This window comes from Lissotriton vulgaris, chromosome 7 (genome assembly GCF_964263255.1).
Source record: "Lissotriton vulgaris chromosome 7, aLisVul1.2, whole genome shotgun sequence".
NCBI lineage: Eukaryota > Metazoa > Chordata > Amphibia > Caudata > Salamandridae > Lissotriton > Lissotriton vulgaris.
In genome coordinates, this window is record NC_141695.1 from 1,398,070,069 (window position 1) to 1,398,086,205 (window position 16,137).

Genomic DNA, 16,137 nt, shown 5'->3' on the forward strand with positions numbered 1-16,137 from the left:
GCTCACCCCGTGAATTTTTTTTTAAAAAAAAGGGTTTTTAGCCCTTCATGGTCCTTCTAGGCCCCCTCAGAAAACCTAGGGGGTCAGGGGGTGTCTACTCTGCCCCCTTTTAATTATATCCCCCTTTCTTTTTTCACCTCTTGTGTCTCGATTCTACCGAGACACAAGATGGCGGACTCTCCGGACTGTTTAGAATGTTAACAGACACCCGACAGCCAATCAGCTTTCGCTCGCGCACACCCGTAGCGCGCCGGGTGCGCTCCGCGGTACGCGCACCGGAGAGCGCCGGCAGCGCGCCTATAGATATATATGTGTTTTTGAACTTAATTTACATAAAAAACACTGGAGCAATTTTCACCAAACATAGCAAAGGCACATCTGCGTACCAGTCCCTACAATTTTGCCAAGTTTGGCGTAATTCCGTTCAGCGGTTCGGGCTGTAGACTTATCAGACCGTCCTATGGAAATTAACATGGAGAAAACACGTTTTTGGACCCCCCTTTTTTCTCAGCCCCCACTTCACGAATCCCCCTGAAACTTTCAGGGAAGGAGCGGAGCGCAGCAAGACCATTTTAAGGAAAATTACAGGCAGATCCCTCAATCAGCGCCAATGTTATTCCCAATAGAATGTTCGGAATTTCCTATGGTGGCCAATCCTAACTATAACTACCTACTGGCGACCGCCAGTAGGTAATTTATATATATGTATATATATATAATTATATATAGACAAACACATATATATGTTTGTGTGTTTATAGTATATGTGGTATTAAATATCAGTGGAATATTTGTAACTCACATTATATTACATTTATAAAATATTTTACATTTACTATTTTAAACCCAATTTCTATTGTAAAATCAATAATTTTTGTCTATTTCTGGAGAAAGTATTGTCAATTATATCTTTTGTAATATTTGTGTGCTGACCATTATAAGTATAGGATCACAATATTGTGGTACACTAGATTTCTGTCAACAATATTGTTTACCACAATATTGTTCTCAGTGATCCACCAGTAGACCACTCTAAACATGACTAGTCTTTTGCAAATCAATCTAACTCTGCTCCTCAGGGTAACAGTCCACCACACACTGCAAGAAAAGCCCCTTCTATAAGGGAACACACGTAACCCAGACCAGTTTCTGCCTTGCTAGACCCCATCAGTAAGGTACAGCTTGACTCCATTTTCACAGTGAATACATGCAACATCCCTCCCTGATCCACCCACAGATGTGTTCCACCTCAGAGATCTATGTAGAGGGAATTTCTATGGATCTGTGCTTCTTACCTCTTAGATCAAGATAGATGCCCTTCACAACAAACAACTCTTTTTTATTTACCGCTAGAGATACGTTTTCATGATTCCCGAAAGCTTTGTTTGACAGATTCCCATTCAGACCAATAAGGAAAAGCTAGCCTTACCGTTGCCAGCCATGAAATTCTCCAGAAATTCTAGCCAAGTCCCGGGCTCGGGGTGGACCCTGGAGATGAGGTGAAAGTTATAGAAGGAGACAGCCACATCTTTGGGATTGCGAGCCTTGTAGATCATCTGAAAGTGGGCAAGAGAGATGCACAGAATGGTCAGAAGTCTCTTGTTTTTTCACCAAGTCTGTCTCTTCATCTCAGAATAAAAACGTATCTCCTCTATTCTGTCTCACTTCAGCATATCCTTGTTACACAAGCAAGTGCCCTCAAAACTCCTGATGTCAGTTAAATCTCTAGATGAAGGAAATAGATTTCCAGAGGTTTCGAGGCATGGAAACCTCTTCTTTGCATGATGGTACTTAGGGTCCTAGGGCCTGATTCTGGTGCAGGTTGGAAAGCTTCCCGACCAAATCGGTTTGGAAATGGTTTCCGACCCACTCTGATTGGAAGAGTCCGACCAACGGAGTACAATGCATCCAGATCCTTCCAGAAAAGATTTGGTTGGACTCCCATTGACTTCAATGGGAGCATATGTTCCTAACTGCATCATAATTGCGCCCTGGGTTGGGAAGACACGTTCCCAATCCAATTTGGAAAGAGCAAATGCCATTAGGAGGCTGTTAGACCTGTCTGGCCCTTTGCGTAGTCCCTCCTATTATTAATTTATTTTGTCCCCTTTTTGCCCCTCCTGCCTTTATATATTTTTGTGTCCATTGGATTTTTATGGTGCTGGCCTGGGGGGATAGGTGCTCTTTTACCCTCATAGTTCTTCACCTTAGGCCTAGGCGCCTTCTCTGACAGGAATTAGTCCAGGTCTACAAAATGGTGGCTACCAACTGCCACAACTGTCACACCTGTGGTCTGACCCATAGGACAGAATAGGACATTCCAGAACTTTCTGGCCCCTTCTGGACCTTTGAGGGTCAGCCTATATAAGGCGGAATGCTGGGCAGCCATTTTAGAGTGGTAGTAGTTTTGTTGGTTTGGTGTGAAAAGGTTGGTTGGGGCAGGAGTGTAGGCGGCTGAAGGAGGAGACGGGCACACTGTGGAGAGCGACAGATCTGCTGGATCGCGGTCCCTGCTGTAGTAGCGCTATCCCTCCTCTTCTGACCTGACCCTGTCAAGTTGTGGATTCCGGAGACCTTTTCCCCCCTGGGATGAGAGTTCCGCTGGGACTCCGAGGTGGTGGCTGATGGCGAGGACCAAGAGGCACTGTCAGGTGAGGGCAACCGGAGGCGCCCCCTACCCAGATCAGGGCCAGGCTTAAGTGGAGCAGAAGGAGGGAGATCCCCGTTCCCTAAACCCCCAGTGTCTGGGGAGACTGAAGCAGTGATCTTAAAGGAGTGTCCTGCCTCAACTCGGCACAACGGAGTAGTGGTTAGCAGGAGTGTCTCACCTCAGAATTGAAGCCGCTGCCGGTGAGGCGCCGCATCCCTCTGCCGAAAGGAGTGTCCCAGGCGCTGCGCAGGCTCCGTGAGGTGCAGAGCAGTACCGAGCCATAGAAGCGCTGACGCAAGGCCGCGCATGCGCAGTTTCAACGCGAACGGTTCCTGAGGCGCAGAGGTGACTGGAGTGCCGCGCAGGCTCGGGAGAGAAGCGGAGCGGCGTGACCAGCGTCTGGTCAGGCCGCGTGTAAGGGGCTGACAAGGAGGGGAGAAGCGGCGAAGGTCTGGGGTACCCCTGCGGAGGTTCAAGAGCTAATACAGTAAGCGGTCCACTTTGGGGAATTCGCTAAGCGGGGTGACTGTCCTTCCAAAGCGTCAGGGTTCGTGGGTCAGAAGTGCTGCAGAGTCCCTGAAGCTTGTTCAGTCCACAAGGAAATTGGTCTTTCTATTTACCAATTGGGATACGGCAAGCCTTGTAGAAGGGAAAGAGAGCTGAACCCCTACTGTAACTAACACTGTGGGGAACCGGCTGAATTTTATGCCTATGTACTCGGGATTGTCCGGTTACTGAGGAAAAGGGTTCTGACACTAACCAGACAGCAGAATCAGTCTATGAAACAAGACTAGACAGCATCCACCCATTGACAGTGGTAACCAGTGGTAATTTGGGACAGCTTCTCCAGGGTGAAAGAAGGAAATGTGGTGAGAATTGTATATCTCATACAGTCTTAGTAAAAGCAAACCTCGAGCAGGAGTTAGATTCAGCCTACCTGCCTCCAGAACATTGTACAGTGTGGGGATTGTTTAGCCCATTTGGGCAAATGTGAAAAACCTTGGTTGTTATCATTACTCTGAGGGTTTGAAATATTGATGGACTTCTGGGGGAATTGAATAGGCCAATTGCCTTTCACCACTGATCATTTTGTTCCAGCTCTGCAGAATTAAGAGAAGTTTGGTGGATTAAATTTAGTGTGGAATTTCTAGGTAAATTTGTCAAAAGAAGTAAAATGTGTCTTTGAAATGTGAAAGGAGAATTAATGGTGTGAAACAAAAAGAAAGGATAAAGTGAAATAACCTATTTTTATAAAACAGCTCATATTTTTACACAAAGATTGGTGTAGCGTCATTTTTGAGTGGAATTGCTTGAAGTTACTGCCGGGTGGTATGCAACCTTTGCACATGTGCCTCAATTAGAGATTGTCTTACCCTAGGCCAGGCTACCCTAGGTGACCTGACAACATTAGGTCCAACAAATTGGTGTCTAGCGGTGGGATCCTGACTGTGGTTGCGACTACTCTGCAGTAACTGAGTGTAATCCACTAACCTACACCTGGAGTTTTCTCCTAGCGGCCCTCCTAATTTTTACTTTTGCTTTTTCCAAATTTATTCCTGGTGGTGGGGTGGAGGTAGCTTCAGGTTGCCCTTGTAACTCTATTTTTCTTGTGTGTCTAACCCTGAATTGTCTTTTGCAAAATGGAATTTGCGCTGGAAGAACTGGACACTTATTCTGTGGCCCAGCTAAAAGATTTCTGCCAACAAATGGGGGTGTTTTTTAAGCATGGTGCTAGGAAGGGGGAACTTCAGACCAGTTTAAGGGCTTGGGTGGAACTACACAGAGAAGGGAAGGAAGAGGATGAAGGGACAGACCGGGACACGGTCATAGGGGTGGAGGGGTTGTTCCAACCAGAGATGGGAAACCTACTCCCAGGACCAAGGACCTACTCTAGGAGGGGTAGTAGTGTCTCCGGGGGAAGCTTGACCGAAGCGGAACTCACTGACAGGAGGGAAAAGAGGCAACTGAAATGGGAGTTGGCCAGGCTAGAACAGGAGAGGGAAGAGCGGAGGATGGCTCATGAATTCAAACTGAAGGAGTTAGAACTCCAAGCCCTGCAACGGGGACCCTCTCCTACTCTGAATGGTGGCAGCGAATCCAGGGAACCAGCCAGGGAGTCCAGACCCTATTTGCCTAAAGACCTAATTGCTAGCTATAGTCAAGGGGATGATATAGCCAAATGGCTGGCTGCCTATGAGGTCTCCTTAAGAGCCCATGGGGTGCAGGAGAAGCACTGGGGGGGTGGTTTGTACAAGTACATGCCTCCTACTGGTCGGGACACCTTGCTAGCCTTAGAACCAGAGGAGCAGACCAACTACCCCACCATGAAGCTAGCATTGATCAGGAAGTTTGGGTTAACCCCAGAGAAGTATCGCCAGAAGTTCAGGGGGAGCCACAAGTTAAGCACCCAGAACTGGGTGGACTTCCTAGATTATGCAAGGAAGGCATTGGAGGGCTGGGTACAGGGCAGTGAGGTGAAGGATTATGAGGGGTTGCATGATCTATTTTTGAAAGAGCATCTACTCGAGAAATGCTTTCCCGAGCTGCGCCAACACCTGGTGGACAGCAAGCTGACCAACCCCCGGAAGCTTGCAGAGGAGGCGGACATCTGGGCAAGTACCTGGGTGTCCTCAAAGGGGACTGGAGGGGATTCCCAAAAGGCCGGACAGGGCGCCCCCCAGATGAAGGAGGGGGGAGATAAAAAGCGGGAGTTCTCTAAAGGTCCCCAAAACAATTTTCTGGGAAAGGGAACTGGTTTCACCCCTAGGGCTAACCCGCCCAGCAACCCTCATCCTGGCCAAAGCCAGCAGCCAAGGGTTGTCCACTGTTTTGAGTGTGGTGGTGTTGGACATTATAAGGGAGATGTCAGATGCCCAAAGAGACCACCCCCTCCCACCGGAGGAAAAACCCCGAGAGTAGCTAGTGCAGCGCTCGGGAGGAGTTGCCATTAGATAAGGGGGGTGAGTGGGCGGGTGTCACCTTAGTGTCCCTGAGAGAACGGGAGATGGTTCCTAAGATCCAGGTGCCCCCAAATACTGCTAAGTATGGGCAATGGATCACCATCAATGGCCAGAGAGGGGAGGCTCTGAGAGATACAGGAGCCAGTATGACTATGGTGAGAAGTCAACTGGTGTCTCCAGAGCAGGTGGTTCCCAATGTACTCCACCCCGCCGCGATGGCTGACGGCAGAATGGGCCACTATCCCGTGGCTGAGGTTCCCTTTGAGTGGGAAGGGGTTGCAGGTTCACTTCGAGTTGCCGTAAGCCCTGCCGTGCCCGTTGATTGTCTGCTGGGGAATAATATGGAGCACAATGCTTGGAGAGAGGTGGAATACCGGACGCATTCTGCGATTCTGGGTACACCTGACTGGGCCTGTGTGAGCACAAGGTCTGCGACTGCCCGGAGAGGGAGTTCGCCTGGGTTGGAGCCTGGAACAATGGCCCAACCACTGCCAAAAAGGGACAGACCCGAAGACAGGAAGAGCCTGCTTTGGCTTCCACACCCCATGTGACAGATCGGCCACCTGCGGTGGTGGACCAGGAGTCCGTGGAGGGCGAAGTAGTCTCTCTGGAGGACCTACCCATCCCTGCTGAGTGGCATGTGGAGGGAGGGCCCACCAGAGAGGAGTTCTGTAAGTGCCAGAAGGAGTGCCCTACCCTTGAGGGACTGAGGCGACAGGCTGAAGCCCAGGCAGCAGGGGACGTTGCGGGACACTACCATATTTACTGGGAGGATGGACTCCTCTACAGTGAACCCAAGGTACCCTTACCTGGTTCATCAAGGGCCTTGGTAGTCCCGCAACGATACCGAGCCTTTCTGCTGGAATTGGCTCATGCAATACCCTTGGCAGGACACTTAGGTCAGGACAAGACCTTTGCTCGGCTTGTCCCCCACTTTTACTGGCCTCAGATGAAAGTGGCGATTAACACCTACTGTCGGACATGTGTATCCTGCCAGGCCAGTGGGAAAACAGGGGTGAAGCTGAAAGCTCCCCTGGAACCACTTCCAGTCGTTAGCACCCCCTTTGAAAGGGTGGGCATCGACATTGTAGGGCCCTTGGATCCACCAACAACAGCTGGTCACAGGTTCATCCTGGCTCTGGTGGATCATGCCACACGGTACCCAGAGGCAATTCCTCTGAGGACTGTCACTGCACCTGTGGTGGCTAAGGCCCTAATGGGGATCTTTACTCGAGTGGGTTTTCCCAAGGAAGTTGTGTCTGACAGGGGGACCAACTTTATGTCAGCGTACATGCGGGCCATGTGGAAGGAGTGTGGAGTGACCTACCAGATCACCACACCCTATCACCCCCAGTCAAATGGACTGGTGGAGAGGTTCAACAAGACCTTGAAGGGCATGATCAGAAGTCTGCCTGAAAGCCTGCGGAGGAAATGGGACGTCCTCCTACCCTGTTTGCTATTTTCCTACAGGGAAGTGCCACAGAAGGGAGTGGGCTTCAGCCCCTTCGAGCTTCTGTATGGGCACCCTGTACGCGGACCTCTCAGCCTGGTGAAGGATGGATGGGAAAAGTCTCCCAGGAAACCCCCCCAGGATGTGGTGAGCTACATGCTGGCCTTCAGGAGCCAAATGGCGAAGTTGTGGAAGCAAGCTTCTGACAACTTGGAGGCCAGCCAGGCAGTGATGAAGGAGTGGTATGACCACAACGCTCACCAGGTGGAATTGGAGCCTGGCCAGAAAGTGTGGGTGATGGAGCCTGGAGAGCTTAGTGCCCTCCAGGATCGCTGGACAGGCCCCTTTGAGGTGTTGGAGAAGAAGGGTAAGGCCACATACCTGGTGGACCTCAAGACCCCATGACAGCCCCTGCGGGTGCTTCATGCCAACCGACTCAAACCCCACCATGAGAGGCCCGAGGTCATCTTAATGATGGTGACTGATGGGGTAGAGGAAGTGGAAAGTGAACCTCTCCCAGACTTGTTCTCGTCTCAAGAAAAGGATGGGTCAGTGGAGGGAGTGATTCTCTCTCCCACCCTAACTCCTGAACAGCGGGAAGACTGTCGCCAGAAACTGGAGCAGTACTCTACGTTGTTCTCCCTTGTCCCGGGAAGGACTCACCTGTGTATCCATGATGTGGACACAGGGGACAGCCCACCAGTGAAGTCAAAGACCTACCGGCTGTCCGACAAGGTGAAGGCCAGCATCCATGGTGAGGTTGCCAAGATGCTGGAGCTAGGAGTGATGGAACCTTCCAGCAGCCCCATGTCTAGTCCGGTGGTTCTAGTGCCAAAAGCCGCTCCACCGGGCACCACTCCAGAACTGAGGTTCTGTGTGGATTACCGGGGACTGAACTCAGTTACAAAAACTGATGCCCATCCGATCCCTAGGGCGGATGAATTAATTGACCGGCTAGGAGCTGCCCAATACCTAAGTACCTTTGACCTCACTTCAGGGTACTGGCAGATCTCCTTGACAGACGGAGCAAAGGAAAGGTCAGCCTTCTCCACGCCTGAGGGACACTTCCAATTTTGTGTGATGCCCTTTGGGCTCAAAAATGCCCCTGCCACTTTTCAGCGGCTGGTGAATCAGGTCCTCTCCGGAATGGAGGGTTTCTCCGCTGCTTATCTAGATGACATTGCTGTCTTCAGCAGCAGCTGGGAGGACCATTTGCAACATTTGCAAGCAGTTCTCCAGGCCCTGAAACAAGCTGGATTGACAATCAAGGCCAGCAAATGTCAGATTGGGCAGGGGTCGGTTGTGTACCTTGGACACTTGGTGGGTAGGGGGACAGTGCAGCCCCTGCAGGCGAAGATTGAGGCAATCATGGCCTGGGAACCCCCCAAGACACAGACTGAGGTCCGAGCTTTTCTGGGCCTCACAGGCTACTACCGTCGCTTTGTGAAGGGGTATGGCACTATTGTAGCGCCCCTCACAGAGCTCACCTCAAAGAAACAACCTCGACGGGTAGTTTGGACGGAAGCTTGTCAGCAAGCTTTTGAAAAACTGAAGCAGGCAATGTGTGCAGCACCGGTCCTGAGGGCTCCAGACTTCTCCAAGGAGTTCATTGTCCAGACAGATGCATCAGAACATGGCATTGGGGCAGTGTTATCGCAACTGAATGAAGAGGGCCTGGATCAGCCTGTGGTTTTCTTATCCAGGAGACTGCTTCCCCGGGAACAGAAGTGGAGTGCAATTGAGAGGGAAGCTTTCGCGGTGGTGTGGGCTCTGAAGAAGCTGCGGCCATACTTGTTTGGCTCGCACTTCCTGGTTCAGACTGACCACCGACCCCTTCGTTGGCTAATGCAGATGAAGGGGGAAAATCCCAAGTTGTTGAGATGGTCCATCTCCCTACAGGGAATGGACTTCCGGGTGGAACATCGGCCTGGAGTGGACCACGCAAATGCAGACGGTCTCTCTAGGTATTTCCGCCTTAGTGATGAGGACTCCCAAGGGGTTGGGTAGTTCTCCCCACTTTCAGCTGGGGGGGACGCGTGTTAGACCTGTCTGGCCCTTTGCGTAGTCCCTCCTATTATTTATTTATTTTGTCCCCTTTTTGCCCCTCATGCCTTTATATATTTTTGTGTCGATTGGATTTTTATGGTGCTGCCTGGGGGGGATAGGTGCTCTTTTACCCTCATAGTTCTTCACCTTAGGCCTAGGCGCCTTCTCTGACAGGAATTAGTCCAGGTCTACAAAATGGTGGCTACCAACTACCACAACTGTCACACCTGTGGTCTGACCCATAGGACAGAATAGGACATTCCAGAACTTTCTGGCCCCTTCTGGACGTTTGAGGGTCAGCCTATATAAGGCGGAATGCTGGGCAGCCATTTTAGAGTGGTAGTAGTTGTGTTGGTTTGGTGTGAAGAGGTTGGTTGGGGCAGGAGTGTAGGCGGCTGAAGGAGGAGACGGGCATACTGTGGAGAGCGACAGATCTGCTGGATCGCGGTCCCTGCTGTAGTAGCGCTATCCCTCCTCTTCTGACCTGACCCTGTCAAGTTGTGGATTCCGGAGACCTTTTTCCCCCTGGGGTGAGAGTTCCGCTGGGACTCCGAGGTGGTGGCTGAAGGCGAGGACCAAGAGGCACTGTCAGGTGAGGTCAACCGGAGGCGCCCCCTACCCAGATCAGGGCCAGGCTTAAGTGGAGCAGAAGGAGGGAGATCCCCGTTCCCTAAACCCCCAGTGTCTGGGGAGACTGAAGCAGTGATCTTAAAGGAGTGTCCTGCCTCAACTCGGCACAAGGGAGTAGTGGTTAGCAGGAGTGTCTCACCTCAGAATTGAAGCCGCTGCCGGTGAGGCGCCGCATCCCTCTGCCGAAAGGAGTGTCCCAGGCGCTGCGCAGGCTCCGTGAGGTACAGAGCAGTACCGAGTCATAGAAGCGCTGACTCAAGGCCGCGCACGCGCAGTTTCAACGCGAACGGTTCCTGAGGCGCAGAGGTGACTGGAGTGCCGCGCAGGCTCGGGAGAGAAGCGGAGCGGCGTGACCGGCGTCTGGTCAGGCCGCGTGTAAGGGGCTGACAAGGAGGGGAGAAGCGGCGAAGGTCTGGGGTACCCCTGTGGAGGTTCAAGAGCTAATACAGTAAGCGGTCCACTTTGGGGAATTCGCTAAGCGGGGTGACTGTCCTTCCAAAGCATCAGGGTTCGTGGGTCAGAAGTGCTGCAGAGTCCCTGAAGCTTGTTCAGTCCACAAGGAAAGAGTTCGTCTTCCTATTTACCAATTGGGATACGGCAAGCCTTGTAGAAGGGAAAGAGAGCTGAACCCCTACGGTAACTAACGCTGTGGGGAACCGGCTGAATTTTATGCCTATGTACTCGGGATTGTCCGGTTACTGAGGAAAAGGGTTCCGACACTAACCAGACAGCAGAATCAGTCTATGAAACAAGACTAGACAGCATCCACCCATTGACAGTGGTAACCAGTGGTAATTTGGGACAGGTTCTCCAGGGTGAAAGAAGGAAATGTGGTGAGAATTGCATATCTCATACAGTCTTAGTAAGAGCAAACCTCGAGCAGGAGTTAGATTCAGCCTACCTGCCTCCAGAACATTGTACAGTGTGGGGATTGTTTAGCCCATTTGGGCAAATGTGAAAAACCTTGGTTGTTATCATTACTCTGAGGGTTTGAAATGTTGATGGACTTCTGGGGGAATTGAATAGGCCAATTGCCTTTCACCACTGATCATTTTGTTCCAGCTCTGCAGAATTAAGAGAAGTTTGGTGGATTAAATTTAGTGTGGAATTTCTAGGTAAATTTGTCAAAAGAAGTAAAATGTGTCTTTGAAATGTGAAAGGAGAATTAATGGTGTGAAACAAAAAGAAAGGATAAAGTGAAATAACCTATTTTTATAAAACAGCTAATATTTTTACACAAAGATTGGTGTAGCGTCATTTTTGAGTGGAATTGCTTGAAGTTACTGCCGGGTGGTATGCAACCTTTGCACATGTGCCTCAATTAGAGATTGTCTTACCCTAGGCCAGGCTTCCCTAGGTGACCTGACAACATTAGGTCCAACAGAGGCCTTCCTAACCCCATCAGAATCAGGCCCTAGGTAGGAATGCTTTCCCAACCACATCAGAATCAGGCCCTTGGAGTCAACTTTTGGAGCGGTGAAAGTAGACACTGAAAAGCAAATGTGAAAGTGCAGGTATTCACTATCTTAGAGTACCTGTTTAATACTCAGAAGTGCTCATGCTACTACACAATAAAAGCTTTACAGGGCTGCTGAGAAGTACTAGTATTCTCACTTTCGAATTAAAAAAAGGGCAAGAATAAGTAGTTGGCAGTACCTGCTATTTAAAGCACTACGTGGAAGCATGTTTAAACACTTATTTGTTTTTCAGAAACAAATTTCCAAAGTGGGAGGTAGACTACTTATACTAAACAAAAAAAATCAGTTGCCCTTAAATACATCGATATTTTTTACTGTGGGTGGGGGCCATTGTTTTATTTTCCTGTGCAACACTATCACATCTACCACATTCAGAAATTAGATGGAAGGCCTGCACTAAATTGAGCGGGCCTTCCAAATCTCCTATGGTGGAGGCTGTCTGCAGTAGGGCACTCATGTTTGAGCTTGATGAGGCTCTGCAAAGCAAACCCATTTGTACCCCAATTATAAATGAGATGAGAGAATTGTGAGTTTTCAGGGTGAGAGATGATTTATGGCGATTCTCCCACCCTGCCAAATTCTAAACACACCATAGTCTTGTTCCTCATATGTATTGGGAGCTGAGACCCCTTACCAACCTCTTTGAAACAGGTGGTGGAATTGTTTCTCCTGTTATTTCATAATAAAGCAAAATAATTATGTTGGATCCAGTTTGTAGGTTGAACATTGTCAACACTTTGAGACAGTTTACTGGTATCCACTGTTCTTTTCTTCCTTGCTTAGCATGAATCTGTATGTAAATGACTGCGCTTGGCAGTCAAAACAGCGCAAGCGCAAGATAGAAGGACAGTAACGCACTGTATTGGTTAAATATGCAGGGAAGCACAGCAAGGTGTCTTGCTGAGCTGCCCTGCACCTCAGTGGTCATTAATATGGCCCTTAGTGGCAGGTATAAGAACACCTACTAACCTTACAGTTATTCTCCCAAAAGGATTCAGGAAGTAGCTGAACTGGAAGATGAGTTTTTAGAATACGTGGAGATGGTGTCTGTGCCGCAAGTTCTGCTCCTGGTTAATTAAAGGAATGGGGTAACAGAAAAGCAGGGTAAATTAACAAGAGCATGGTGGCATCAAAAGATCATAACAAACCTTGAGACAGGTCCAAGGTCCAATTTGCTTCCTCATCCAAAGATCTACAGAATTTACACCATATCTCTGCATTCTCACTTCAACACTTTTGTGTCATGTGTGGTACAGGTCATTCTGCTCAGACGGTTGACACAGGCACACACGTTGTAATGCAATTAGAGAGAGGGCACGTTCTTCCAAAAGCCCTTTTATTAGCCCAGTCCTCTGACCAGGTGATGCAAGAGCAAGGCTTGGTGTAATGCAGGTGACTGACAGATCTTCAGGAGAGGGGCTACCCTAACAATAATCTTGAAAAAGAGCACCATATCAGCCCGGATGGGTCCTTTAACGGGCATGTTGTTGAAGAAAAAGCACTGCAGATGGTGTCCGCCTCATAATGATTAAGGCTGTCTGAACCAGTGGGTCCTGTCTTGTCACCAATGTTGTGTTCTGAATTGTACCTGGAAACCCCTGATTTGCCCTGATAGGCTTGCTTTTTCAAGGGCTGTCCTGGCTTTCAACCCTTTCTGCTAAAACAAAAGCATGTCCTGGTTTTGGATAGAGGGTCAGGTCACATTTATGACAGTGTTGTGCAGGTTGAGACTTTGACCAGCTCTCTGCTCTCAATAGGGACACAAGTACACTAATTAAAAGAGGTGCGTATTGTGCAGCTTTGCATATTCAAGCAGCATAGCAGGATTTAATGAGGGGTGAATCAGATCTGCTGAGCCCATCAGTCAAGGACAGGACCAGCATCAGTCTGCCCATCATAGCAGGATGGAGGGGATCTTTAATGTTGATCCAACAGAGGGATATACCTCTAATATAAAACACTAACACACACACCCATATATCTATACTACTATTATAAATAGAGAGCACAAACCTTTGAGCCAGGTAAACTCAGGAACCACAGCTTCAATCCACACACCCGATACATCGTTGAAAATGTCAGGGTGTGCAGATGGACATAGGCTATATAAAATAAACATTTTACGTAAATTTAAAAATTTAACTTAAAAAAAAAGTAGTCCCCTGGAAGTAGCGCCGGCCGCGACGTAGCGCTGGCTGCGACGTAGCACTGGCCGCGACGTGCGTGCCGACGAGGAGGAGCGGCGGACATGAGCGCGGGGAGGAGCGGCGGACAGGCGGGGAGGAGCGGAGAGGAGCGGCGGACAGGCGGGGAGGAGCGGTGACGCGCGGCGAGGAGCGGCGAGGAGCGGCGGTGAAGTCAGGAGCGCGGGGAGGAGCGGCGGCTCAGGTAAGGCAAAGGGACACGTAAAATGTCGGGGCAGGAGGGGTCCGGGGCGGGAGGTGGCTCCGGGACACGGACAATGTCGGGGCGGGCGGGGGCCGGGGCGGGCGGTGGCCTAGGCGGGCGGTTGGCCCTGAAGCCTCATTGCCCCCGGACAACGTCGGGGCGGGCTGCTAGAATATATATATATATATATATATACAATTGCGAACTTTGCACAAAAAATAACAGAAACTTGCACATAAAAAGATGTACTGTACTGCACAATTTTCACACAAGGCGTTATTGCACAATTGAATGTGTTAAATCATGTATTTAAACGTGTAAAAAAGAACAGACATAATTGGGTACTATACCGATATGAAACTGGAAATGTCAAAAAATTTAGCTTTTTTTGCACTTAAATTAGAGCACTGTCACTTTAAATGCATCACGAAAAAAGAAAAAAAGTGTGTTCTGTTGGCATATATTGAGTCAGGTGACAACCTTCTGTGTCATGTGATCAAGGTACGTCAGGTACCGAAACGCGTAATGGCCGACAAAGTAAAAGCTGAATAAATATGAACTCTTGGCACCAACCTGGGCCTGTGCTCCACGTTTTTTCTGGAAAAAGAAAGCGCAAGCTATCAGTGGAGTGGTGAGGATATTGTTTATCGGTGAGCTTCCTTCTCCGATAATACACGGACCCCTCGTCTGCAGAAAAGGGCTGAACTCGCAGCAAGTGGAAGCAGTCCGGCAACGGAACAAAACCAACGAGTTATCCTGGAGGATTGTGAAGTGCGAGCAGCCCCCCAAAGGTGTTAAAGGTGCAGAAGTTCCTGCGGAGTAGGCGGAACATCGGAGTCGTGTGTCGGAGGACGCGGGACGAGCCGTCGGGAAGCTGAAGGTAGGACAAAGTAGGGCACCGCATTGATAAAGTTGGGTGACGAGTGTGCAATAGCGGAGTCACGCGACCAGCAGTGTGAGACAATTGTGTAAAAAACAGCCGGGTATCGGGAGTGACGAGACGCAAACATTAATAATTATAAAACGACCATCTGGTAACGATGTTGGCAGACACGCTAAGGAATCGTGAGGAAAAAGCGGCGGAAATGTTTGATGATACAGTAACACCGCCAACAAACATCAGATCTCAAAATGCATCTGGGTCATCTGGAGCAAGTAGTGAGACTATAAAGGAGAAATTTCGGACATTAGAAAAACTATGTAAATAGGAACAAAGTAAATGGTGGGAGGGAAAGTCACTTCAACGCTGCCTTGATGTGAATTGTGTACCAAGAGGGTTACGAAGTCTCCTAGCACCGAGCTACGAGACACCCGACCCCAACATGCTCAAAGAATGGGCGGAAACAAATCTGGAGTATTCACGCAAGCTGATGATAATTTTAGTAAAATATGCAGAAACAGACCGTGAAAAACTACAACAAAAAATAGACGATTTAAATGAAGAAATAAAAGTAATGGGGCAAAATGAGGAAGAAATCAAACTCAGAAAAGAGATGACAAGCCGTCTTGAAAAGGAAGAAGAAAGATTTAGAGAACGGAAAACATACAAGTATCATCGAGACAGAGTTGATTATGAATGCGGTAGAATATTCACCTTTGCTAAAAAGTATGAGAGCATGAAAATGTAAAAATTCAGTGGGATAAGCAAGAATACAAACATAGGCAATCGCCATAATAAACAAGGTGGATCATCGACATCAAGTGTAAGCTCAGCAATAGAAAGTGAGACAGAAGATACAAGAGCAGGGCGGGTACCAACTACTATATCATTAGCTGAGGAGCTGGATTTTTTGGTGGAGGAACAAAAACAAACCCTCAGGCCGAAGCGACAAACGACAAAAGCTCCAGCAAAAATAAAAACTGCACCCGCAAACGTAGAGAAAGGAGACGGGCAAGGAAAAGGAGAAACGACCAAGCAGTACCAAACACGGAGGTGGAACCGCAAATACTTGGGGAAAATGAAACCAGGGATAATAAAGCAAAAAACACAACTGTGACCAACTTATCTGATGTAGTATTGAACACAGCGGAGTTACAGTTACTATCCATGGGACTTTCTTTTGCACCTGAGAGTACCTTTGACTACGCATCCACACGGATGGATGTCTATAAAGGAATTAGGAAGTTAAAACTAAGAAAGTATCATCTGCTCAAAGGGGAAACTGAGCGAAACACCCTGGAAGAATCAGTATTGGACATTCAGGAACAAATAGAACATACAGAACAAATGTTTAATACCCAGGAAAGGATCCTAATTGAAGATCTAGCAAACATGGCATCCACCCAATCACACAACAACATGACACAAGGTGGAAATGATGTAACAATAATTAATCAGAAGAGGGATAAGGGATCGAGGTCTCCGTTTCGTTCCCCAAGGTTAGTTGCTGGTTATCAAAAATTAGAAACGGACACTAGTTACACCTTATGACCATTGGTATAAGGGATAAAGGTCAGAGTAGCCTCAAAAAACTCTATGTTTTTTTGTTGGAAAAAGGTGCGGTATATCTGGTTCGTCCGCCCCACATTAGAGTT

General features: G+C 48.8%; 1 protein-coding gene across 1 annotated transcript in view; it reads right to left on the bottom strand.

Annotated features, from left to right (window-relative positions):
- Positions 1 to 16,137, bottom strand: part of LOC147705714 (sulfotransferase 1 family member D1-like) — a 332,723-nt gene that overhangs the window by 183,394 nt on the left and 133,192 nt on the right. Inside the window, exons 4-5 of the mRNA XM_086928974.1 lie at positions 12,184 to 12,281; positions 1,430 to 1,556 (exon numbers count right to left, since the gene is read on the bottom strand). Coding sequence (XP_086785100.1) covers positions 1,430 to 1,556; positions 12,184 to 12,281 — 225 coding nt within the window. The remainder of the gene's footprint in view (positions 1 to 1,429; positions 1,557 to 12,183; positions 12,282 to 16,137) is intronic.